Below are 25,617 nucleotides of genomic sequence, written 5' to 3' on the forward strand. Positions count from 1 at the left end.
CTGCTCTCCCCACCAGGATCTAACCTCCCCCGGGCAGGAGCTCACCTGCACCCCAAACTGTGAAGCCTCTGAGCACCTTGCCTTTCACAGGCTCAGCCACCCTGGAAAACTGAGCCAAGAACAGAGAAGCATGCTCTGTGGGGCTGGGACTGCCCAATACCAGCTTATCATGGAGGAGAGTGCTGAGGCCTGGAGTGGGCAGGACTTCCAGGCGTCAGTGTTGGGCTACTTGAATGGACTATCCCGTCTCTTCTGTGGCTCTCGGAGGCCAGGGAAGGGTCATGTCTCACAAGGAGCCCCAGAAGGCCTGACTCGTCCTCCCCATGCCTGCAGGAATCTGCTAGGCTGCTTACCTCTTGGCTTCGATTTTAACCTGGGAGGCCAAGACCTGTTCTATCATGAATTCCTATGTGACTGTGGGTAAGTTTCTTTCATTTTCTGGGCTTCAATTTCCTCATTTATAACATTAGGGTACTGGGCTCCAGGCCCAGAGTGAGGCCAAGGCCTGGCTCCCAACCTAGGGAGAAACACAGTTGGTCCTCCATCCCTACCTGAACCCTACACCCACCAAAATTAGCCCAGCAACCTGGTCCCTGGGTCAGGGGTAAACTCAGCTGTTAGATCTGAGGAGGCTGGTAGCCCATCAAATGGTGACATCTGGGCCCGATTATGACAAGGCTCCCTTCCCTGCAAGAACCATGAACACATCTAGGGTACTCGCTGCGGGCCCACACCACTTGCCCTCTTCCTGACCTTTTGCCTTCTGTTCAGAGCACCTTCCCCCTGCTGATATCTCACTCATCCTTGAATCCAACCAAGCACCTCCTCTTCCAGGCAGACCTCCAGATGCTCCTCTCTGCCCTGGATGCCTCTGACACCATGTCCCTATTCTGTCCTGGAGGCACAGGTTTGGACTCCTTGCCAGGAAGGCCTAAGGCCCATCTGTCTCTCCTGAGTATCCAGCACTGGTCCTGGCACAGAGCAGGGGCTCGCTGTGTTTCGATCAGGGAAGGGAGGAAATTTCATCAGACATTTGCTCTGAGCCAGGCCAAGCTAGGTATCTGAGCAAAAGGGCTGGGAGCCCCTCTCACAGGCCAGAGCAGCTGGCTTCTGAATATCTTTCCTCCCTAGCCCCCGCAGGCAGCAGGCACTTCTGAGTTCAGCCTGGCAGGAGTGGCTCCATGGGCCCAGCTCTCACCCACAGTCTCCTCTACCTTCTGTCTTAGACTGGGCCACCAGTTGTTCTTGAAGACTTTAAGATCAAGGCTTGTCCTAGACAGGCTTCTCCTTGACAAGCTACCTATAGCTGGGGCTCCAGCAGAATGCCAGGCCCACCACATGGGACCAGGAGACCCATGCTGGGGACACATCACAGCCCAGAGGGGGCTGATCAGGCCAATCAGGGCACAGAGCTGGCTGACTACCCTCTTGCTCACCCCTACCCCACTAGATGAGGGTATTCAGGGGCCTCAGGCCTTGGATCACAGACAAGTCCTGCCCATCCTGAGTCCCCCACTCCACAACCATTTGCTGTAATTCACTGGTTCTTTAAGTCCTCGGGGCACACAGACTCCCAGGATCCTCCTGTGAAGCACCCCGCTTCCCTGATCCCTGCCTCCAACACCTCCCAGGCCTGGTCACATTGACCTCTTGCCCCTGCCCTTCAACCCCAGCCACTTCTTGCCTCCATCTCCAGGGTGTGGTCCTGCATCCTCAGCTCCTCTGGGGCTTTCCCCTGGGTCCAAGGCCTTGAGGGCATCTCCTGAGGGTGTCCTGCCCTCACCCACAGGCCCCACACTGCCACACCTGCCCCTTGATGCCCCCTTCTCATGGCCCTGAACACAAGCCTCCATCCCCGACACCATGTTCCCCCTGGGTCCCACAACCCCTACCCTCTCCACAAGACAACACACTATTGCAACCCCACACTGCCTTCCTTCTCCAGCACCCACTTAAGCCAGCCTGGGCTCTGTGGTAGTCAAGTCACACTCAAAATATGGTACTGCGTTTTTCTGAGGTCATTCATCAGTCCAGAAAGGGTCAGGCAAGCTTGCCCCAGTGGGGAATTAGTGGGGCCTGGAGAAGGGGAGGAGCCCTCAGAGATTCCTCACTGCAGAAGTCCAGCTGGGGGCTCCCCAGGTCGCCCTTCCCACTGGACATCTGGGGTGCGGACTCAGGAAGACCCATGGTGCCTAGAATCCTGGGTCCAGTTCTACTCCAAGGGTGCACACTGGGATGGGGTGCCCCTGGGGGTCTAAGGGCCCTAGATAGCCTTTCTCCCCCCCTCCATTTCAGGCAAATGCAGCATTGGGGGAGTATTCACAGGGGCATTTATCATAGATACCACTCACCCTCTGCTCCTCAACTGAATTTCAGTGCATGGCAGTCCCCTTACTAAAGGGAATTCCATTCTGGCCAAGGAGATCACAAGCCACTCCCAAGCACCCTCCCCGCCCAGCAAAGCCTGGCTCTGGGGGCTGCTGGCCTGGCAAGCCGGACCCTTTCTGCTTTTAGGGCACAGAAGACCTTTAACTGGAAATCTAGCCAGGAGCCCCATTCCCACCCAAGCAAGATCTGCCAACCCCCAAAGAAGCATTTAGAACTGAAGCTGAGAGAGACAAAGCAATCAGCTGACTGAGGCCTCATCCACCAACCCTGGGTGCCCTGTCCAGACTGTGACTGTAAGAAGGCCACTAGTCCAGCATTTAATGGGGATTAGAAAAACGGCAGACCTTCAATGTGGCCACAGCCCTGCAGGCGTACAGTTTGGCAGATTGTATCTTTGTGCAAAATTGGAAAAAGGCATCCTGTCTTGCTGGTGGACACAGCCCCGCTCCAGGGTCCAGGACACGGCTTGGCAAGCAGAGCATTGGCGAGATTTTAGGCCTTACTCACCTGTTCCAGCAGAGAACAATCTGTGCAACTGTGTGCAGTGGCCTGAAGGGTGCCGCCCCTCCCCACCCGAAATCCCCGCACAGCAAGGGCACACAAGGGCCAAGGTGGAGTCAAGGCCTGAGACGGTGAGACGCATCCTGTGTGCACACACGTGCACCCACGTGCACCCACCCCTTTGAGGGGTCTGTTTCTGTGCACCTGGGCATGTGTCTCTAAGCATGTGTGTGCATGTGCGTGCAAACATGAACCTGGATGGATCTGGGCACATGAGCCCACATGGCAGCGAGTCTTAGCGGACATTCGAGCATGTGAGTGAGGCTGGCCTCTGTACCTGGTTTTTACGTGGTGGTCTGAACTCATGTGTGCCCATGTGAATGCATGAAAGTGTTCCTGAGGAGATGCGAGCCTACCACTGAGGGTCTGAGCACATGCAGTGTGCCTCTGACCACCTCCTTCCCTTGGGCAGTGAGACTACATTTCCCAGCAGCCCTTGCAAGTAGGTGTGGCCATAGGAGAGAGCAGTGGGCAATGCTAGTACTGGCCCATAAACGCTCCAGGGTGCCAGGTTCTGCACTCTTTCTCCTCCTTCCAGTGACCTTGCCAACCTCGTTGAAATGGAGGAGCCACAGGTTGGAGGACCCTGGGTTCCCCGAGCACTCCTGCTAGTCACCCAGGTAGGGCTTCCCCTGAGTGAGAAACTTCCCTTGCAGGACCCACTCAGATTCAGGGGTTATCTGCTACAAAAACACACATTACCTTCACTAGTACAGACACAGCCCCAAGTGGGTGTCACATTAACAAAAACCTGTGGCCCTCAGGTAACAATCCAAGGAGATGAATTTGGAGGCTGGAAAGATGCAGGACCACATAATGCAGCCGCAGGACAGCTGGCATCTTGGATTAGGACCCGCCTGCACCTGCTGAGGCTGAGGCACTAAGGGAAAGTGCTCAGAAAGTCAGGATGGCAGGGCCGGCTTTCACCTCCTGCATTTAGTAACGTGTTACAAAAAAGAGACAACGTTAGACAAGAACTGGTGTGTTCGCAACAGAGATGAAGGGACCAGAGAGAGCCCAGAATATGAGGCCTGCAAATGTCAGAAGAGCCGCTGCCCCCCAACCCCAAATCTTAAGAGAGAAGATTGGAGATGGCTTTCAGGGACAGTGGCCCAGTGACACTTTCGCCTGAATAACAGGGGTTCAGCCTGGCTTCTTGGATCAGACTAAGGATGTGGTTCCCCACCAGTTGTTCCCAAAGCCCTCAAGAAAGTCACCGCTAAATTAAGAGAGAAGACAGAGAAACAAGGAAATAAACAGGCTTGAGAATGATGCCTAGGAGAGAAGTCTGAGTGTGGGTCCGTTGACTGTTTGAGCCTCAGAACCACCTTTGGGCCCCCAAATATGCACAGGAAGTGGACTGTCAAGGCTGTGGGGCCTCCAAGGAGGATGCTTTCACAACACCCACCCAGAGATGGCCATGAAGGATAAAGGACTGGGAGGCACCTGCCAGAGGACAGCACCAGGGCTCCAGACCAAGGAGGCGAAAGTTCCTCCAGACAGCAGAGCAGGTTTCAGGGGGAAACGTCCCCACGACTGAGGGCAGAGCCCCGAGCTGCCTGCTGGCTGGATCTCCCGGTACCAGGAACTACAAGCTGCTGTGCCCTCCATCCTTCCCTTTGGATGCAGGGTTTTATGGTGGTGGTTGTCTCTGGTGTTCTGGGTGTGTGGGCAATGAGATCAATTATCCTTTTAGTTAATGGGTATCCAGACCACATATGGGTACCCAGGAGCTAAGTCTGGACCCTACGGAGAGGGTCCATCTTGCAGACATCCTCCCCTCTCAGAAGACTGTTCTAATCAGGTTGCGGGGAGGGGGGCTTTGGGTGTCTCCCTTGGGGAGGGGTGGGTGTGTTCAGTAGGTGGGAGAGAGTGGAATGCATCGTTTGTGACCCAAAGCCCAGACTGTGGCAGATAAATGGCTAGCTGGTCACCAAATCTGTTTTTGCTTCCTCCTGTGAGCACAGCAGGGCCATGCCTCCCAACCTGCCTGGAAGCTAGGCTGTGCCATGGGGACAGTGCTCTGGAGGGCAGCATCAGCAGGGCCCACGTGCCCCTCTCCCTCCCAGGCCTGGCCCATAAACCCTCCCCTTGTGCCCCTCCCCATTCATCCCCTTCCACCACAACTAGGGAAGTCACGGTGCCACTTCAAGGTGGACAGAGACTGACTCTGAATTAGCGCTTGGAAAAGAGCTGCTCACCCATCAGGAACAGTGTTTACGTGAAGGAGAAGTCAATTTCTATGTGTTAAACCATGGTGTTGAGAGCTTGTTTTTTGTAACAACTAGTGTTATCTTAAGACAGGCTAGAATCTGAACACATCTGTGCCTCTGATTCTGAGCTAGATGTGTGGGTCTGAGCAAATGGGTCAATGCCTGTGGAATTAGGCATGTGTACGCCTCTGAGGCCCCCATGTATGTGTGTTTGCCTCTGAGGCCCCGTGTGTGTGTGCACACCTCTGAGGCCCCATGTGCGTGTGCATGCCTCTGAGGCCCTGTGTACGTGTGCACGGGAGCAGAGCCTTGGAAGGGCTGCACACATGTGGGCTACGTGCATGAGGCGGCTTCTCTGGGTCTGAACATGGGGGTTTATGCGAGGCTGAGTACACATGTATGTGCGGGCCCCTGTGGTCTGTGTGCTCACATGGTGAACAGGGAGGTAGGCACTGTACTGCATCTGAAGATGTGTGATTGGCCAGAGGGTCCACGGATATGTAGGTGTCCTTCTATGTGTAGCTGCGTGTGTATCTCTGAGTGTATGAGTAAGTGTATGAGCAGCTGTGAGCTCCCACGTGGGTCAGCGTTGACCTGACTCTCTGTGTGTGTGTGCACGTGTGTGTACACCACTGTGGGACTGAGTATGCGTATGAATGTCTTGAGGGGTCTGAGCACGTGTGTGTGTCCGAGCTCAAGGGCCCACAAGTGAGAATGAGCTGAGGTGGGCCTTGAGGAGCTCCTCTCCCGGTTGGTGGGGGAGGGGTGCAGGTCTGTGGGGCTGAAGAAATGTGTGTCTGTGCGTGGACCCCTGGGTCTGTGCACACACAGCCTGCCTGAGGATGTGCACACACACACGTTCAGGGGTCTCATATGAGCACACACTCGGTACACGAGGACATGCCTTTGAGGATGTGTGCATCTTAGTGATCATGAACAGATGTGTGACAGGTCTGAGCCCAAGTGTGTGCATGTGTGGAGCTGTGACACTCGTGCACCTCTGTGAGCTGGGGGCAGACATGGACATCCCTGAATTCACATGCCTGTGTGTACACACATGCGCCTACACCTCAGAAAGCTTGCTCACGTGGTCTGTGTGCCTACTCAGAACATGCACACACACATCTGTGAACATCTGCAAGTCAGAGCTCACACAGAGGATTCTGTGACCTGAGTACATGTGTGAGCATGTCTGTGACACAGGTGGATTTGTATACGTGTGTGTGCCTCTCTGAGCCGAGTGTGGATGTGGAATTCTGAGAGTCTCAGATTCGCATACGCATGGGCCTTAAGGGTCTGAGCACATGGGCATATGTGTCTCTTGAGCATCTAAAATATGCAAGTGCTTCTGAGCACGTGCATGTGATTCTGAACATCTGGTCTACCCCTCAATAGATACGCACATGCACGCCTCGGTGGGGCTGTGAGTGCATGGATGTGCAGCTCTGAGCACCCACGGCTGCCTTGGTGGGTTAAAGACATGCCGCATGGCACCCTCGTGCAGTTGGGTTCATGTGTGAGTGTGAAAGCTGTGAGTCTGAGCAGGCAGACACCTGTGAGCCCGCATCTAGGTGTGGAGCCCTAAGCACACACATGCAGGACTGGGGCTCTGAACACGTGTGTGCTTCTGTGAAACTGTGTACATCTGTGGGGGGTGGTCTGTGTGTGCCAGACTTCTGGGGATCTGCATACAAGCATGCCTCTTTAGATCTAAGCACATGCATGCCTCTTTTAGCCTGGGCACAAATGGCATGTGCCCTTTAGGTCTGAACATACGTAGACCTGTGGAAGTGGACATGAATGAGCTTGCCAGTAGGTCTATAAACGTGTGTGCCAGGATGTGAGCGTGCCTCTGGTCAGACACGTGTGTGCGTGTAGCTGGGTCCCTCTGTGGGTCTGAGCCTGTGCATGCACTTCTGTGTGTCTCAGGGGCATGATCCCTACGGCCAGGCCTGTAACACAGGGTGTGGGTCAGGCTGGCTAAGACAGTGGGGGTGGTGGGTCACAGTGCCTGCTAGGCCGGACATGGCTTCCTAAAGGCACTCCCACTAGAAAGAATCTGAACACTGCGTCCATCAACACCACGCCCTTCTTTGGCTGGGCGGCACCTTCACTAAAGTAACTGTCAGATGGGTTCTCCAAGCTGGGGTGCCTGGAGAGGGAGAGTGGGGTCTGGGCTCTGTGGAGGGGCCCAAGTCAATAAAAGGTAAGGAACACGTCAGGGATGACCTGAGGCTTCACACCTGGAGCCCAGGGAGGAGGATCTGGCAGGTGAGAGAGGTGCAAAGAGCCTGGGGCCAGCCCCTGAGTAGCTGCTGTCTCTAGCCAGGCTGCTTCCATCTCTGACAATGACCTTGGAGACCAAGGAGGCCTGGTGTCTGCTGAAGAAAAAGCCTCTGCACTGGGGGCACAAGAGGGGTTCTGGCCCGAGCCCCTCCCCCTCCAGGTGGGAGGTGTCATGGTCTAGGGACCCTAGAGTCATCTTGGCCCTTGTCTGGCCTCCCACCGAGATAAAAATCCAATTTAAACATTTCAGAGCTGCGTGAATGTGGAGGTGCAAACATGTGCGATGCACATCTCAAGGTGGGTTCCGTGGGTTTTTTCTGGACACTCAGCATGCCCTCTGCCCACCCACCCTCTTATTTTTAAATGCTGGCCCACCAGCCTCTCCCCATCCCCCAGCCTCCACTCCTCCTCCGCCCTCCATAGTCCCCTCACAGACTTGACGCTTTGATGGAGGGAAGGCAACTGGCCTGCCCACTTCAGCTCTGCCTCAATCTCTGGTCCCAACACAGCCTAAAAGTGCCTGGCCACCTGCACACACACTCAGCGTCACAGCCAGGCCCCTGACGAGACCCTGGGTGGGGCTGGGAGGCCCGAGCCCTAGTGGACAGTGCATGGCCCTGGGATGGCCCTGTCTGTCGCTGTAGGACAGCCATCTGCAGGGCCCAGGGAAAGCAGAGGCTTCTCCACCCACCCCCAAGTGTGCAAATATGTGCGGTGGGGCCAAGCAGTGCCTTTTTCTCGTGACCACACAGCCTTTTCCCCAGAGTCCCATCCTGGGGCTCCCATGGGACCCTGCAGCACAGCCCCTCCTGCAGGCCTGAGCTAGAAGTTCTGTGTCCACCTACAGGAAACCCCTTCAGTGACTAGTCTGGGGAAAAGCGGGGTGCGAGGAGGGTGCTATGTCAAAGGTGCCAGAGTCCCAGAGCCTCCCAAAGCAACAGTGGGTGTGAGGGTGCATCCCTGAGCCAAGATCATCAGGGAGACGGGGGAGCCCCCCAAAGAAGAGCTTCCCATATGGAGGGCATCTGTCCAGAAAGCACTGTTCTGGCTGTGGGTGTGAAGGCCTTTCCAGCCCAGTAACCAGAGGCTTCCCAAAGTCCCTCAGGGCCCAAGACTGCCAGAACAACCCCCTCACTCTAGCCTACTGAGGGACACAGGGCGGTCAGGCATCAGCCTCTGGACCTGGTGGCCTGCGCCCCAGAAATCCCTCACCCTTGGTCCCTCACCCCAAGGCTCCAGGGTCTTCTGGCTCTGCCTCCACGCCTTCCACTGAATGGCCACATTCGGTCTCCTTCCATGCCCACTGCAGCCCACCCTTAGCTTGAGTGGCTCTCCTGTGGCTGGCAGACCCCCAGGCTATCCCTCAGGCCAGATTCACAGGCTCTGCCAGGTCACACTGCCCACCCCTCAGCTGACCCCTTCACCCCCTCCCCTGACCCTGTAGGCACCTGCCCCAACCTCCAGCTTCCAGTACCAACAGCCCAGCCGTCAAGCATTGCAAAGTAATGGGGAGAAGTCTCTGCAAAACCCAAGCAAGAGATGAGGCCCCCGGGGGCTCATCCAGGCCACCACCAAGGCCCATGTGCTCCCAGGGGAAACGCGGCCACGTTCAGTCTCCTTCCATTCCCGCTGCTGGCCTCAGTTCCTCCCAGCTGCCACCCACCTGCACACATGCACCCACTGTGCCACTCCACACCCCATACTTCTCAGCTGGCACCCAAGGCCCACCCCTGCTTTGCCAATCTTGTCTCTCTCTGTGGGGCTGCACCCTTCTCTCCAGCTAGAAGCATAAAGCAGAGGCCTGGAATGCCTCGTCCAGGAAGCCTTCCCTCCCAGCTCTGCTCTCCTCCCAGAGCAGCTCCCCAGGCCCAATCTCCCTGGGGACCTAATGCCTGGCTGGGGCACCTCCCACCTAACTGCCCCAGCTTGGCCAGGGAGCCCCGGGATCGTCTGGCCACCTCCCTGAGACTGGGAGCGAGGAAGGTGCAGGAGCCAGCAGAGACCTCCTCTTTTAGTGACCAAGAGAACCCTAGACCTCAAGGACTGATGGGAATTGCAGTTCTGAACCCAAGAGCTGATGGGAATTGTAGTTCCTAGGCCTGCATTCCCCATCCCCATACTCCATCCCCCAACACACCATAAGGGCTCATGGGACCTGAAGTTACTCATCTTTCTAGGGTAAATTCTCCCTCTTTCCCTCCTGGCATCCCTTGGCCCTCAATCTTAGGACCCCAAGCTAAGGACCTCACTACCTCTGAGGGCTGAGGCACCAAAAGGCCAAAAACTGCCTAACCAGGGAGTACTCATGGGGCCTGGTGGCAATGGCAGGAAGGGAGAGGAAGCTATCAGGAAAAGTTAAGGCCTGGCAGAGGCCTCTGGGGGGCGCTTGGGCTGGGGGCAGGGACAGTCGCCCCCCTCCCCTCAGCGTCGCAGTGGGCCCGGGGCAGGGGAGGGGGGAAAGGCACTCACCAGTACTGGGCTCACACTCCTCCAGATCCTCGTCATCGCTCGGGCACTCGGCCGAGGCCACCAGGAGGTCATCTGTGTTCTGGGGGGCGAGAGGAGGGTTGGGGGAAAGAGGAGGATTCCAGGGCTGGTCAGCAGGCCCCACGGCCACCTCCTGAGTTGTGGGACAGGATGGAGGATGGGCCCTGGGCAGAGACACACACCCTGGTCCACACCCCAGCTCTCTCATAGTTTGCTGGGTGACCCAGGTGCCTCCACATCCCCATGCAAGGCGAGACTGAACAGCCCTGCCCTGCAGCAGCTTCCGCGCTCCTGGGGATCAATGAAACAGCACATGTTGTGCCTTTTATTTCTGGGAAGCTGACGGGACTCAAGCCAGACCTGTGACTGCAAGACCAGAGCAAGGGGGTCCAGGGGCAGCAGGGAGGTGAGGCATGGGGGCCTCTGGAGGCTGGCATGGGCAGAGCAGGACCTGGGGGGTTTCTCGGTTCCAGCCTCACCACCCCACCATTCTCATCTCTCTTCCAACCCCCTTCCTGGAGCCCGGGAATCAGGCTGCACACAATAATAATTAGGGCTGTGGTTGCCATGACAACAGGAGTCAACTTTGTCAGCATTTTCTCTCCTCCTGATTGCAAAGAAAGAGAATCCCCAAGATGAGTGAGTGTAAGGGGAGGGGGGGATACACAGGGGTGACAGGGAAGAAACCCAAGGAGGGAAACCCAGACTCCAAGCAGGAAGGGAATTAAAGACTTCGGGTGGAGGGAGAAGGCCAGGTCAAAGGCCAAAGATGGGAGGAGTCTGGGCTGGGTAAGGGGTGAACCATCACATCCTGCTTCTTCCCCACCCCCTGATCTCAGGACTCTGCAGCCCTCACCAAAGGGCAAGGTGGGGACTGGAAGACTACTTCTGCTTCTCTGCCAGCCTGCAGGCTCCACCACACAGCTGTGACCCCTAGAGCCCCACCCCTCTCTCCTGCCTAGACGGTCTGCCCATCACCTCACACTGAGACGGGATGCCCTTCTTGCCATCAGGCACTGGGCATAGCCAGTGCCCAACCTTGGGTAGAGCCACGCCTTTTTCCCAGGGCTCCCCGCTCCCTGGGGTAAGGCCTGGCATTCGGGTCCCCTCAATTTTCTTGGCAGAAGGGAAGGGGGTTCAGGCTTGACTCTCTTCCCTGGACAAAGCTGTCAACCAGATCCAGGCCCCTCCTGCACAGACTGGCAGGGACGAGGGGAAGGGAGCTAAGAGAGGCCAGCCCTTATTTACAGAATCGGAAGGCAGGCTGGTGGTGGAGGTAGGACCTGCCCCCGTGACTGACCCAGCCCCTCCCTCACCCGGGACAACAGAGGTCCCGCCAGGCCCAGAGGCCTGCAGCCATGGGCGATGGGGAACAGGAGTGGCTTGGGCAGGGAGCAGGGTCCCTAAGCAAGATCCAGTGTGCCAGGTGCAAGCCCCCACCCTCAGGCCACAGCCACAGCTAGAAAACTCAGCTGCACCCGGGCTGCCTTAGTGAGTCACATATGCTCAATCAGCTTTGGCCACCAGGAAAGTCAGGCCTCTCCTGTCCCAGCAGAGCCTCATTCTCAGATACAGCCCCCTCGGGTGCTCCCCTGGGTGCAAGAGGCGATAAACTCACACCGGACCCGGGAGAGTACAGCAGGCGGGGCAGGCCGGGGGAGGGAGGTGGAGCACCAGGGGGCTGTCTGCCCCTGCCGGGCTCTGACCCACAGGCACAGAGGGACACTGAGGCCTGCTACATGGCGGTGCCTACTCAAGGCCACACAGACAGGGCTTGTGACTGGAGCGGGCCAGCAATCCCACTACAAGGACACCGGCAATCAGGAGAGGCTGCTCCGGCCTCCACCAGCCTCTGGAGAAGGGCTGCCACTGCTGGGTGAGCCGCTGACCCCTCCAGCACTGTCGCCTCTGTGCCCTGCCCAGAGCGGTGCCACCCTGGCTCCCTCTGTCTCCCCCTCGATGCCCACACAACACCGAGATGGCCTTCATTACTAGGCAGGTAGCAGGGGTCATTCCATCCCACAGCCCAATTTGGTCTCTCTGGGGCTTCACCCGTCTCTCCAGGTAGAAGCATCAAGCAGAGGCCTGGGATGCCTCCTCCAGGAAGCCTTCCTTCCCAGCTCTGCTCTCCCCCTATAGCAGCGCCTCTCTCATAGGTGGCGGGTGGTCTTCCCTGGTCTAGCTAGGGTCCCCAACTTCCCCCTCACTCTGGGAATGGTCCCCCTAGAAAGAGTGGTCACCTCTACATCTACGACATCCCTGGTTCCCAGGGTGACAAGCGCTTCAAGAAAGGAGACCTTGCCGGGTCCACCTAGACCGCCGTCCCCTCAGAGCTCCCGGGCGCCGGGGCTGCTAGGCGGACGTCAGCCCTTCCCCCGCGCGAACCCGCAGCCCTCGCCCACCCGTGGGGGCCCTCACCTGGGCGGTGCTGTCCCTCAGCGTGGGGGAGCGGCCCCGGCGCGTGGTGGTGGTCGCCATGGTGGTGGTGGTCTCCATGATGGTGGTGGCCATGTCGGCCAGCAGGGTGGTGGCCGTGGTCTCCGCGCTGAGCAGCACGGACGGCCCCTCCCCCACCAGGCGCAGGTGGCCCTCAGTCCGCACGTTGGGGTCGCTCTCGGCGGCCAGCGCCAGCACCTTGAGCCCGTTGTAGTAAAGGCCGGACACCTGGCCCTGGAAGGGGCGGCCCTGATCCCGGCCCCCGATCTTGATGGCAGCCTGGCTGTTGAAGATGGTCAGCTGGCGGCCTGGGGGGTGGGGAGGGGCAGGGGTGACAGACAGAGAGGGGACAGGCAGCAGGGGGAGACCAGAAAGGGAGAGGGAGAGGGGGGTGTCCAAGGTGGGGAAAGGGGTGGAGGTGGAAACCAGCAAGTAGGGGTTGGGTGGGGAGGGAGAAACGAGGAAGGGGCAGACACCAAAGGGAAAGTCCTCGTCAGCCACTAGCCCGGTCCAGCCAGCAGGGACGCTGGAGGGGAAGGAGCCCCAGGGCACACACGGGCCAGGAAAGGGGGCCCAGCTCCCCCCTCTCCCCGCCATGCTCATGCCTCTGGCCTTCCCATCCCCCCTCCTCTCTTGCTCTGGGGGCATCGCCCCCTTCTTTCCCTTCAGTTGGATCCCCATCTTCCCTCTCTGCTTCCCCCCCAACTTCCCACACCCCATGTCCAGCCCCAAGCCACGGAGCCCTCGGAAGCAGCAGACAGAGGAGACAAAAAGGCAGAAACGGAGAAGGCAACTGCCAAGCCACGTGGTCAGTGCGTGTCAGGGCAGGGATGGAGGTGAGGCCTGGGTGGACAGTGCGTGGGAGGAGGGCCAGCATGCGTGAGCCTAGGCGCAGCCACGTGGACCGCACTCCATCCTCCCAGCCACCACCAGGCCCTCGGACCTCTGGCCAGGCCCCCCTCTCCCCTCCTCCCCTCGAGGCTCAGCCACAGCCTGGGGATCACGCCCTGGAGAGCAGAGTCCTTGCTCCCCGCCAGGGTGTGCAAGCACAGAGATGGAAAATGTTAAAGGGACCTTGCTTCGCTCGCTGACAGCCAAAAAACCACTCCAGCTCCAACCTCGCTCCTCACTCAGCAGTTACACCTCAGAATTCCCACCTGGGTGGGCTTTGGTCGTTCTGTTTGGTTTTAGTGGATCTGGGGGTCAGTTTAACCCTCTGAGTTTGTTGCTTTGGTTTGGTTTTTAGAAAAGATATTTATTATGTTTAAGTTTAGATTTAACTTTGGTTTTGATGTTGCTTATTTTGTGGGGGGAGGCGGGCAGAGGAAGTATTAGGTTGCCCCCTGCTCCCCTGGACCTTCAGCTGCTGGCGCTGGGGGTTTAAGGCCTGACTTAGCCCTTGTTAGCCTCTGGTTAGTGCCTCGTTAAAGATCTGGTTTAGAGTTAGGTGCCTATAAGCCCTGGCCTGAAACCTGGGCTGAGGACAGTCCAACTTGTGAAACCCACACTATTGCTGGAAACATGGGTTCCCCAGAACACCCAGACCTCTGGGGCCCCCAGCCATCTGTCTGGCCTCTGGCCAGTGATCAGCCACGGGTGTGTCTGCTCAGGCCCTCTGCTCAGCCTTTCCTCCTCCTCCAGCCCTCCCTCTGCCCAGCACCTCCCTCAGCCCTGGAGCAGGGCCATCATCAGCCGGAACCCACAGAAGCTGAGAGCTAGTGAGTGGCAGCTAGACATGGGACCCAGAGAGGCCTTGAGGATCAGTGTCCAGTTTACACCCACACGTGAGAATTAGGAGAAAAACAAAGGGGAGAAGGTTCACAGTGGTCAAGTGAGTTTGGAAAACAAACATTTCATAATTAAACGAGGTTTCTGTCTTGCAGGACTTCTCAGAGCATTTATTTAAATGAATGTTCATACGCCTCTCCAAGAGGAAGAAACGGGATTCCAATTTCTCAAGCTCATCTTACCACATCTCTCTTTCTTCTTTTTTTTTTTTTAACCACAAATCTCTTTATCATGAAGCATCTCATGGGACTTATGCTTCACAGGATACATTTTGGAACTGGAAAAATGGATTCACTCAATAAATATTTATTGAGCACCTACCACATGCTAGGTGCTGACAGTAAAGTAATCTCTCCGAGAATGCCCAGCTTTGGTTCTCCAACACTTTCCTGTTCCTCATTTCATCTCATCCTCTCAGCGCCCCGCCCCGTGTGAGGCAGGCTGAGCAGGGATCACTGTCCTTGTCTCCCTGAGGAGGGAGCTGATGCCTGCCACGCTCTGGGAAATACTAGAGAATGTGGCCCAATCCTGCACTTTTTAGAAGAGGAACCAGAGGCCTAAAGAGAAGGTGCAACCCTGTAGGAGCAAAGCAGGACTGGGATTCCAAACCACCGGCAAGAGTTCTTCCTTCAGCTGGACCACAAGTCCCGCCCCCCAGACCCCTCTCCCTGGCCTGTCCAGCTCTCCCTACCCTTGGGGTCACAAGTTGTCCCAGCCTCAGCCCAAGCTGCTCCCTTGGCCTCTCTGATTCCGGAAGAGGGAGGTGGGTAACGGGGAGGAAGCTACATAGGTGAGCCAACTAGGCCCCTGGGGCCCCACCCACCATGAACTCCTCAAAGGGTTAAAGTTCACCCCGCTGGAGAGAGCAGCCCAGTGCGGCTGGGGGCTGTAGGTTTTAGCGATGTCTGTTACAGTCCCTTTAACTTTTTGTCCTGCTACGGATTTATCACATCTGGTTATCAGCATGTTTAGTCCCCGCTGGCCGTGTGGGGGGCTGGAAGTGACATTGGGGGTTTTAGTTGGGGCAGGCCCCAGTGGACATTTAAAAGCACAGTTATCAGCTGGTTAGGTGGAGGTTTAACAGTGCTACTTCCCCCCTAGAGTTTAGCCTTAGAGGTACAGAGCTCGCCCCCTCTCCAAAGGGAATGGGATGGCTTTGCCCTTGGCCCCAATTTCCCTTGGTGACAAGTGGCCTTCTCCCTCCTCCCTCACACCCAGCAGCACCTCTTAGCCAGCTATTCTGTCTTCCTCATCAGCTCAGTGGGCACAGAAATCCTCCTGGGATGCCACCTCTCCCCCACCTCCTAGTCTCCCCACAACCTCCGCTGCGTCTGAGACCTTCTAGACCCAGGTGGGCCCCTTCCAGAGACAGCGGCCTCACAGACGCTCCTCATCTTGCCAGTAGGATCTGAAGCCCCCCCACTCCTCCCTTTTCTCCTCAGATGAGCCCTGCGAGGTCTTCCTATCCCTCCTTGGGATCCTAGGACCACCACCCTCCGCTTCCAAAGCCGTGTGCTGCCCAGCATGCTGTGGTCCTCAGCGGGCCCTCGACTAAACCTCTGAGCCAACACGGCAGCCCCCTCCCCACCTACACTTCACCCAGCCTTCCTGGAGGGATTCAGCATCTCCTCAGTGACCCTAGTCCCATCACAGGTTTAGGAAGAGACCGAGCTCTCCCACGTCTAGAAAAGCCCCACCCCTGCCCCAACCATCCCTCTAGGAGCCACAGACCCTTGACCCCAGAGAGGAAGGGAGCACCCTGGCTGGACAATCGTCCTCTCACTAGGGGGTGGGTGATGGGGAAGGCTCGGATGGGGAAAGAGAGAGCTCTGCACCTTTAAGATAGTGTTTTTAAAGTTAATTAATTAATTAATTAATTCTGGTTAATTACCTTTGTCGAGCAGCCACTCATCAACTACTCGACCAAGCCGGTAGGGGATTCTCTGTCTAGCAATCGCCAGGCGCTCGTTATCAAAGTTTCCTTGGAAAAGTTTAGAAAGACAGTAGGTTTCTCAGGCGGCGAAGTCCAAAGGAGTTAGAAAAGTAATTATGCATTTCTCAGGAGACTCAGAGTAAGCGGCCACATCCCACGGAGAGAGGGCAGGTCCACCCAAGGCGGGAGAAGAAATGCCGGTCCCTCGTCCGCCCTCCAGTCCCCCTCCCTAGGCTCCCAGGCAGAGCCAGCCCCATCCTGGGGGCAGGAGCCACCCGAAGAAAAAGAGGGGACAAGGAAGAAAGGGAAAGGGGAATGGAAGAAGAGGCAGCTGGAAGGTCAAAGGTCAGAGGTTAAACAGGTTTATCTGTCTGCCCACTTCCTTCCCCATCCCAGAATGGGGTAGAGGGGTGGGGAGGGGCATTTAGCAGGTTTAAGTTAGGGGTGGAAGGCCTTAGTGACTCAGCTGGTTACTGCGTTTAGAGGGCGGTTTAAAAGTGGGAGGGACGGGTTAAGCGGGGGTTTATGCGGCATTTAGGGGGTGGTCCGGCACACGCATTTAACAGTGAGATTTAAAACTCTTCTCGAAGTCCCCTCGGTTCCCTTTACGTTCTGTGATCAACTCCCAGCTTCCCCTCACCTCCCACCCCACACCACACCCCACCCCACCACTGGTTTCCACCTGCACTTCCCCCTTCAAGCCCCCACCGCTCTCACTGAAGACACTTCTGGGCTTCTCATCCTGGTCACAGTGCCGAGTGTGGCCGCTGGATGTCCCCCAACTGCACCGCCCAACCCTTGCATCTCGCCTCCTCTGTCACTCTGGCCCATTCCCGGGCTCCCCGCAGGCACCCACGGCCCTCCTCCGCCTGGTGGCACCTGGCTCTCATCCCTCTCTCTCATTTTCACTCCAAGACCCTCGGACTCCTCTCCGCTCAGGTTCCCTCTCCGTTCCAGCCCTGGGGACCCATCCCAGCCCCAACCTGACCTTCCTCCTCTCAATCGTGACTGCCCATCCATACACAACTGTTTTCTCTGCTCACAGGGAGGAAGGAGGATGTGTGTGTGCGTGTGTGTGTCTGTCTGTCTGTCTGTGTCTGTGTGTTCTGTGAGCTCTCCCCCAAAGCTGTGGGTGACCCCAAACTGTAGCTGTGGAAATGGAAGTTATTTCCTTTGGGCACCTGGCCACTCTACCCATTGAAACCACTGACACGATCTTCAGTAACATGCACTCTGGGGGCGTTTTCCTTCTCATGTCTCACTGCACAACCGTGCTACCTGCCCAGTGAGACCTGGGCCTGGGCCTGCCTGTGTTCACCTCCCATGAAGCTCCCATGGTGTGTTCACTCCAGCAGGGATGGGGCCTCCCTGGATGCTTACGAGGCAGTGAGACCCTGCCCTCCCAAAGATTCCACAGACTCTGAACCCACAGAGTCGGGTCACTTGTGTTTTACACAAAAATGGATCATCCACTCGTTGAGTCACTCAACAAACATCTCCTGAGTGTCTTCTCTGTTCCTGGTGCTGGGTACTGGAGATGCAAAGACAAAGGTCCAGCCCTTGCCCAGGGGGAGCCCCCACCGAGCTGCAGCTGGCAAGGGCTCTGTCAGAGGCAGCACAGCACTGGGGCTGGGGCTGGGAGGGCCCTCAGAAGAGTCTGGAGGAGGAGAGTAGCAGCCAGACGGGAGACAAGTGGGGGAAGGGAGGGAGAGGGAGCGCTTGGGCAGAGGCAGGAGGGCAGCAGGCATCCAGGCACCTACTCCTACCGGCGAGTTGTGTATGTGTGTGTCTGTGTCTGTGTGGTCATGTACTTGTCCGTATGTGTGTCCTGAGGGAGGGAAGATGTATGTCTGCCTCACTGGCACACACAACAATTCTAACAAGAGTTCAACAGCACCTCTGCTGTGCCATGCCATTCTAGCACTTCACTTAGGTCATCTCACAGAACTCTCACAGTATGGCTATGGTGCAGATATTATCCCCAACTTTCAGAGGTCGAAACTGAGATGCAGAGGCGCTAGATGACTTGTCCAAGGTCACCCAGCTTGTCAGCAGCAGATGCAGGATGAAAAGCCAGGTCCTGCTGGCTCAGGGGCCCTGGGCCACGTGGCTGTGTTTCCCGAGAGTCTGGGCCACGCACACTCTACTCTGGCCTGCTGGTGTTGCTCAGGGGGACGCTCGCTTTCATAGGTGACCTGCCCTTACAGGGCACCAGGCCCTCAGGTTACTCTGCCTGGCAGTCAAGGAGGCACCCAACAGTCTCTCCAACCCCAGCCAGGGATCCCAAGCAGAGGAAGGCGGGTGTGACTCTTCTAATCCTGCATCTGCCCCGCTGGGATCCACGGGAAGGCGCTCTGGCTTGGCATAACGCTTCATGCTCCCCGAGTCCAGCCCTGTCCCACCAGGGAGGGCTGGTGTCTTCACTGGTGCAAGGGTCGCCCTGGTGTGTGCATCTGGGAAAGAGAGAAGTCTGAGGCCTACAGCCAGGCCTGTGGGTGTTGGTGTGTCTGTGGCACTTGGAATGGGAATGTTTATGTGCCTGAGTAGCCCCACGCATGCCCAGGCCTCGGTGTAAGCTGGCACCCTCTGTAGGGCTTTTTCCCCCTGTGTTTATCTGACCACATGAATATCTGCCAGTGTCTGTGTGCCTGAGGCTGGCCTGTATGTGTATCAGTCTCTGTGTTTATTAGGGGGCTTTAGGGTTCTGTCTTCAGAGGCTGCCTGAGAGTGTCTGGGTAGAAGCCCGTGTGTCGGTGAGCCGTAAGCCCACCTGAGCCTTTTTATCCCAGAGTAAGTGGGCCTGTGAGGGTTTGCACACGTGAGCCTCTCGTGTCCTTCCGCCCTCTCGGCCAGCACAGGCGGCTTCTCCGGGCATCACTTTGGCCGAGGAGTGGGGCTGAGCCTGCAGGTGCTCTCTCTGCTCCTCAGTGGCCCCTGTGCATGCAACTCTGCAGGGTCACTCAGCCTGCATCTCCGCGTCTCGGGCTGTCTGCGGTTCTCCTGCAGGACCTCCACTTCCCCTCCCTGTCGTCTCCCGCACCAGGACTCTCTTGGCCTCCCTCCCCAGGCTCTGGCCACCTCTTCTCTTGCTAGCTGCATCTGCGAGACAGCGGCTCCATATATCTCCCTGCATCACGCTGGGTGCTGCCTCCGTTTCTGCTTCTGTCTCGGTAACTATTCCCGCATCTCTCCATTGCTCCTCCCTTGCTTCCTCTCACTCTGAGGCTCTTTCTCTGCCTCCCTCAGATTCACGCAGAGTCTCTGCCTCCTCATGTCTTCCAGGTCCTCATTCCTGTCCTTGCCCTGTGCTCCTCAGATCTTGGAGGGTCCTCAGCCACCGCAGCTGTCACACTGTTGAATCAGGTCTGTTTGCACCCCTGCGCTTCCCCACCCCCACGACTGTGAGCTCCCTGCAAGCAGGGGCTGTGCCCTGTGTCCTCGGGGCTTAGCACAGGACCTAAGACCAGCAGACTGTTGGTGAAGCCTTGTTGAAGGCACTTGACCTATTTTTCGCCCTTGTTGTCACTTGTCGCTCTCTCCCTTTCACGATGTCCCTTACTCTTTGAGACACTGGGGTTCCTTTTCTCCAGGTCTCCATGGTTACTTCTCTTTATCTAGTTCACCTAATATGAACCTTTGACTTGCTCTCTGTAAAGACCTTGGTTCTTGCCTTGGTTCTATCCTTGGGAACAGCCCTGCTTCCTTGCCAAGATCCGTTTTGGGTTACTTCTGGATCTTCTCTCTTTGGTTTCTGCATCTGCCGCCCCATTTCCACCTGTCCCTCTTTTCTCAGCTCATCCTTCCCTCAGTTACGTCAGACTCTCCTTACCTCTACCTTCCTTCGCTTCTCTCCTCCCCCATCCCCAAATGGGAGCCTGCCCTTGCATCCTTCCTTGCTCAGCTGTTCCAACCCTCTGCGAGCTGACCTCCCACAGTCCCGCCCCTACCCTTCAAATCCGTTTTTTCCTTTTAGCCCCGCCCCACCTTGGTCCCGCCCCTACAAGCCACACCTTTCCCGCAGTGGGAAGCCTCGCCACTTAGCCCCGCCCCTAGTGCAGGCATTTCTCCTATTGGAGGCAGCCCTGGCCGCCCTGCCCCACCCCTCCCGCCACATCTCTGCGCCCCGCCGCCTACCTGCCGGGTATCGCTCGTTGACCGGCCAGCTGTCCACCTGCAAGGTGGCGTTGCCGCCACTTCGAGTGAAGCGCACCACGTGGTATTTGCCGTCGCTCACGATAGCGTTGGGCTCGTCGATGGTAATGTCGTCCGTGCCCACGTTAAAGATCACCCCGACGGTGCCCTGGTCCTGGGGACAGGGAGGCAGAGATCAGGGGTTGGGAGGGAACGACCATTCACTCCCGCTAGAACTCCTCCTGTGACCACCACCGGTCCACCTCTGCTGCATTTAACAGCTTTACAACACACCTCTCCCAGCCATGTCTTCACTGGACCCTTTCACCTGCCCAAGGAGGTTGGCTTGCCCCCTCCCCCATATGCGAGTGAGGGAGCAACTGAGGTTCAGAGAGGTTGGAGAAGCCACTGTGAGGTGCACAACATGGACCTGGAGCACTTCAACTGACCACACTCACCTCTTGCTTTTAGGTTCAGTCAAAATGTTCACAAATGTTTACGGGGCACCTACTCCATGCAAGGGCCACTGGGCCTGCGGGCCCCAAACAGGGATGATCAAGAGCAAGCTAGGACCAGTGGGAACACCAAGGGTAGAGGCTTCCCTAAGGCACGACCAACAGGGGGGTCCACAGAAGCCAGCCCCTCCAAGCTCCAGCCTCCCCTCCCCTGAATGCTCAGCACTGGGCAAATCCCTGGGGGCTTTGTCTCCAGGGCATCAGCCCATGTAGGTCAGGCCTGAGTGTGGGGGCAGCCCCTCTACAGTCAAGAGGGCAGAGGTAGGGGGTCTGGACTGCGTGTTTTGGAGGGTGTTGGATATAGAAAGAGATCCAGGAAACCAACCATGTTGGGGTTATTAAGGAAAGGTGAGATGGGGGTGTAAGGGTAGAGGATGCTGCAGGCAGGTGGGAATGGACAGGAAGAGGAAAGACGGGGACTGAGCCTGAGAAGGGGAGCAGAGAGTCGGTCTGAGCCATTCGCCCAGCCCCAGGCCTCAGAGAGGGCCTCGTGGGAAACCCGTACAGGCTGCCCAGGAGCCAGTCCAGGAAGAGTTCTGCCCATGGTGCCAGAACCTCACTGAAGCCATCAATGGTGCCAGGCCTTCTGTGGGTACTGTACACACGTGCTCTCTTCACCCCCACAGCAACCCTCAGGAATGTACAGCATCCATGTTCCACTGAGGAGGAAACTGAGACCCTGGGAGAGTAAACAATATCCCCAGATTCCATGGCTCATAAGAAAGGAACCCCAGGTTTGAACCCCAGTTGGCCTGACTCCAAAGCCAGTGCCCTCTCCTGCTTTGCCCCACCAGTCTGGGGAGACACCAACTCAGAGTGCTGGAGCTGGGGGAGATCTGAGAGGCTACTGAGACCAACCTTCCTTCAAGACCAAAGACAGCTAAAGAAGCCAGCACAAGGCCCTCTGGGCCCTAAACCTGAGCCCCTATTCCACTCCCCTGCGCTTCCTAGCAGTACCCCAAGTTCAGCCTCCTGAGTTCCCACACCCTCCTCCGCACGGGACAGACACTCGCACAGATTCCCTCACAGTCAGGGGGACCCAGATCCTCCCAGAACACGCTACACTCCTGGAGTCTTCCTGACAGACTGTTCCAGTCCAGCCTGGGCATGAGGAGCCATTCAGTGGCCACCTCCTGCATCCAACAGGGTCAACAGGCTTGGCGGCACTGAAAGAGGGGTCAGGTGGCTCAGACGAGGCAGGCATGGAGTCTGCAGGGAGAGTTGGGGAGCAGGGTGTCACCTGTGGTCCACTTGAAGAAGACCCTATCCCTTCTCCACTGTGGGTCCATTTCTCCCCTCCTAGAACCTGGGAAAGCCACACACACACACACACACACACACACACACAGAGCCATACACACAGGCAGCACCTCTTCAAAGATGCAGCAAAGCAGGGAAACTGAGGCTGCGCTTGCCTAACAAAAAGTACTAGCAAGCTGCACCCACCCACCACCTGCAGACTGATGACATCCAGGGAGAAGGGGTGATGGTCGGCTCTTCACACGAGGGGAACAGACCTCAGTACTACTGTGAGCAATGCAACAGCGCCAGCCCCTTGGGTGCCTCTGAGGGTCTGTCCCCACGAGGCTCAGCCAGGTGGTGACGGCAGTCAACAAGCGGAAGTGGTCTGAGAGCCGGGCAGAGGCCGTCCAGGGCGGCTGGAAGGCAGGACACCCCCGTTTCCTAGGAGGCAGCCAAGCTCAGAGCCGTGCACTCCGGGGGTAGAGGCAGCTCCCAGAGCTGCTCCCGACGTGAAGTCAGTTGTCACTTCTGTTAAAGTCATTAATTCCTAATTCCCCAATTACCTCATTAGGCGGCGGCGGGAAGAACGAGGCCGCTCCTACAGCAAATAATTATGGGAGTCAAAATTAATTTGGCAAAGTGGAGCGACGCTTTATTAGAAACGTCAAATTGCTTTTCTCTTATTTTGCTGCCGCCTCCCCACTCTCTGAGAGCTGCTAATGACGCGGCGGTGGGAGCTGATGTGTCACCGGGGGAGGAGGGGGTTTGGGGGCCGCCCCAGGGGGCTCGAGCCCATTGAGGGCCCTGCTCAGCCCTCATGTGGCTCCCACACTTCCTCCAGGGCCCCCGACCCTTTCCAGGCTCCCCATCCCAGGGCCAGCCCGCCCCGCCCTGCCCCACCCTCTACAGCATCAGGCCGGTAACCCAGCAGAAGCCGGGTGTGCTTCACCACAGCACCCTGAGAAGGCGGTGGGTAACTGCTGAGAGGGGGAGAAGGAGACTCCTCCCCACTCCCTGTCCCCCTGCCCCTTCTCCTCAGCACTGGGGGGACCCTGTCCCCTAAACCCACAGGCACAGAGACAGAAGTCATCAATGAGGTAGACACAGACCACCTGTAGATCAACTCATCCGGGGGGACACTCACGGCGATCGGGCTACTACCAGACACGGTGCTTCCCTAGGGGCTGGGCAACGTCCTAAGAGCTTTATGTGCATCATCTTGAACCTCCCCTGCAGCTCCCTGACAGCGCCCATGCCACTACGCAGAGGAGGACACTGAGGCACGGGAGATGAGGGGACCCCCAAAGACAGGGCAAGGATGTGGTGGAGCGGGGACTCGAACCCAAACATCTGTTCCAAATGGCACACAGCCTCTCACGACTACGTGATGAGAGGGCGACTGCCCTCACTCACAGCGAAGGACCCAGAAGCACAGTCACGCCTGCCACGCAGGGTCAGGAGACTGAACCAGCAGCAAACACCACGTGGTCAAGGAGTACAAATATAGAGCGACACGCCCAGTCAGAGGCCACGAGACTGTCCCCCATGGCCCCCCAAGCACTCCTGGCATGATCAACACACACCAGCCCCACGCTGTCACACTCAGTCATTGCACCATCGCACTGCCTCTCACGCGGGCGGAGACACCTGCTCACGGAGCTTCCCGCCTTCTCTGCCACACCTCCCTCTGCACCCCTTTCCTGCTCGCTTCGCTGCCTGGCCTCCCCCGCCCGGTGCCCATCAGCTGCCACTTCTGCTTCGGCTCCACTCTGCCCACAGGCCATCTCTCCTCAGGCCTCATTCCTTCACTCCTTCCAGTCAGTGTCGGGGGAGGGTATGCATCCCGGGGAGCCTAGAAAGCTGTCCTGTAAGGAAGGGCCAGAGCCCAGAGAAGCCTCTCCCCTTGCCCTCTCGCTCCCCTGAAGCTCAGGGTCCCCCACGCGGATCCCTCCAGCACACAGAGCCTGGCCAGCCTGTTCAGCCCTCCCAGCTCAGGGTACCGGCCAGGGTCAGCGCATGGGGTGCGGGCAGGGAAGGGAGGTGGCTGTAAGGGGCTGCACAGGTGGAAATGGAGGCAGGTCAGAGGCCCAGGGGTGAAGACAGGGGAGAGGCAGTGGAGAGAGGCTTAGAGCAGAAGCGGAGCAGAGCCACCTAGAGCTTTTAGGGAAGGGTGTGGGGCAGGACCAGAGATGGAGAGGAAAGGGGGCAGCTTAAAGACTAGGGTTAGGATGCAAACCATGAGGAGAGGCAGCCTGAGGGAGGCAGTGGGAGGGAGCAGAGGGCAAGGAGGGGAGCTGCACGGAGGAAAGCAGAAAAGCGGGGCGGGAGGTCAGGGTGGAGATGTGGGGTTGGGCCAAGAGGTCAGGGAGGAATGTGCAGGGCTGTGGCCAGAAAGGCTGTAGCTATGGCCATGAGGCCAGGCAAGGTGGCTGCTGCGAGGGCAAAGGTCATGGGAACAATATTCAAGGGCAGGGCAGAGGCGGGACGGGATCAAAAGGCAAGGTAAAGAAGCAAGGGTGGGCTGTCCCCGTCCCCGGGTGGGGAGGCCAAAGGAGGAGCAAGACAAAGCACGGGACGCAGTGGGTGGCTGAGTTGGTGTCGGAGTGAGTGGGCAGCAGACCAGGGCAGTCATGAGGTGAAGGCGTCCCTGAAGGCTGCGGGAGAATGGCCTGGAAGCCCGGAGGGGGGCCCTGACTACATTCAGGAAGGTCAGAGACACAGATGGTCTCAGAGCTCGGAGCTGGGGAGCCTCAGTGAATAACCGGTAGGAGGGGGGGTCTCAGGAGCAGAACTGCCAGAAGGAAACTCCAAGGGTCAGGGAACAGAGATTCTGGGGGCTCCACAGAAGGGAAAGATTTAAGGTGCTGGTCCCATGGCAGGAGGGACCTAGTGGACCTGGGGCAGGAAGGCTGGGGGGTCAGGGGTGGTGGCCCCGCTTCTTACGATGTGCAGCTGCAGGTAGTCCCCAAGGCCCGAGGCGCTGTCGACCCGCACCAACACGGCGCTCCGCTGGTGCGTGCTGAAGCCCACGGCCAGGCGGTCCATCCTCGTGCTCGGCCGGTCATTGGGGGGCCAAGTGTAGGTGATGAGCGCTCCCCCCTTCCCAAAGATGTACGTGGTTCCGGCTGCAGAGAGAAGGAAAGGGAGAGGAGATAAGACGTCAAGAGGGCGCGGTCAGCAGGTCCTTGGGGCTGTGGCCAGCACCCTGAGACAATGGGTTTAGGGTACAGGGCTTCAGGTGTGAGACCCACAGCGGCCACCAGGCCCTGCCATCCTAGGGAACAGTTGGCGGGCGGGTGCCCGGCTGGGAGCCTGTGCACGCGCACAGACAGATGTAGCTGCCTCATCAAGAATTCTAGTTTTAATTACAGCAAAACAGAGAGGTAATAGAGAGACTGACACAGAGAGAGAGGGCCTGGGGAGATGCTGCGAGGGGACAGAGATGATCACCAGGGGCAGGCAGGACCCAGAGGGCCCCGTTCAACTGCTCCCAGGCCCGGCCCAGGTGACAAGTGTGAGGTGTGTGCTTCTGCAGGCTGAGCTGAGCAGCCACCAAGGCAAAGGAGCCCCAGGCGATGGCGGGAGAAGCAGGGGCTGTGTTCAGCTCTGACTCATAGCCTGCAGGCTGGCGCCCCTC

General features: G+C 57.9%; 1 protein-coding gene across 1 annotated transcript in view; it reads right to left on the bottom strand.

Annotated features, from left to right (window-relative positions):
- The window catches only part of NRXN2 (neurexin 2), a 99,141-nt gene that overhangs the window by 2,914 nt on the left and 70,610 nt on the right, over positions 1-25,617 (bottom strand). Inside the window, exons 17-21 of the mRNA XM_052662567.1 lie at positions 24,924-25,105; positions 20,227-20,398; positions 16,051-16,140; positions 12,354-12,679; positions 9,918-9,996 (exon numbers count right to left, since the gene is read on the bottom strand). Coding sequence (XP_052518527.1) covers positions 9,918-9,996; positions 12,354-12,679; positions 16,051-16,140; positions 20,227-20,398; positions 24,924-25,105 — 849 coding nt within the window. The remainder of the gene's footprint in view (positions 1-9,917; positions 9,997-12,353; positions 12,680-16,050; positions 16,141-20,226; positions 20,399-24,923; positions 25,106-25,617) is intronic.

The sequence above is a fragment of the Budorcas taxicolor genome, chromosome 25 (genome assembly GCF_023091745.1).
Source record: "Budorcas taxicolor isolate Tak-1 chromosome 25, Takin1.1, whole genome shotgun sequence".
Lineage (NCBI taxonomy): Eukaryota > Metazoa > Chordata > Mammalia > Artiodactyla > Bovidae > Budorcas > Budorcas taxicolor.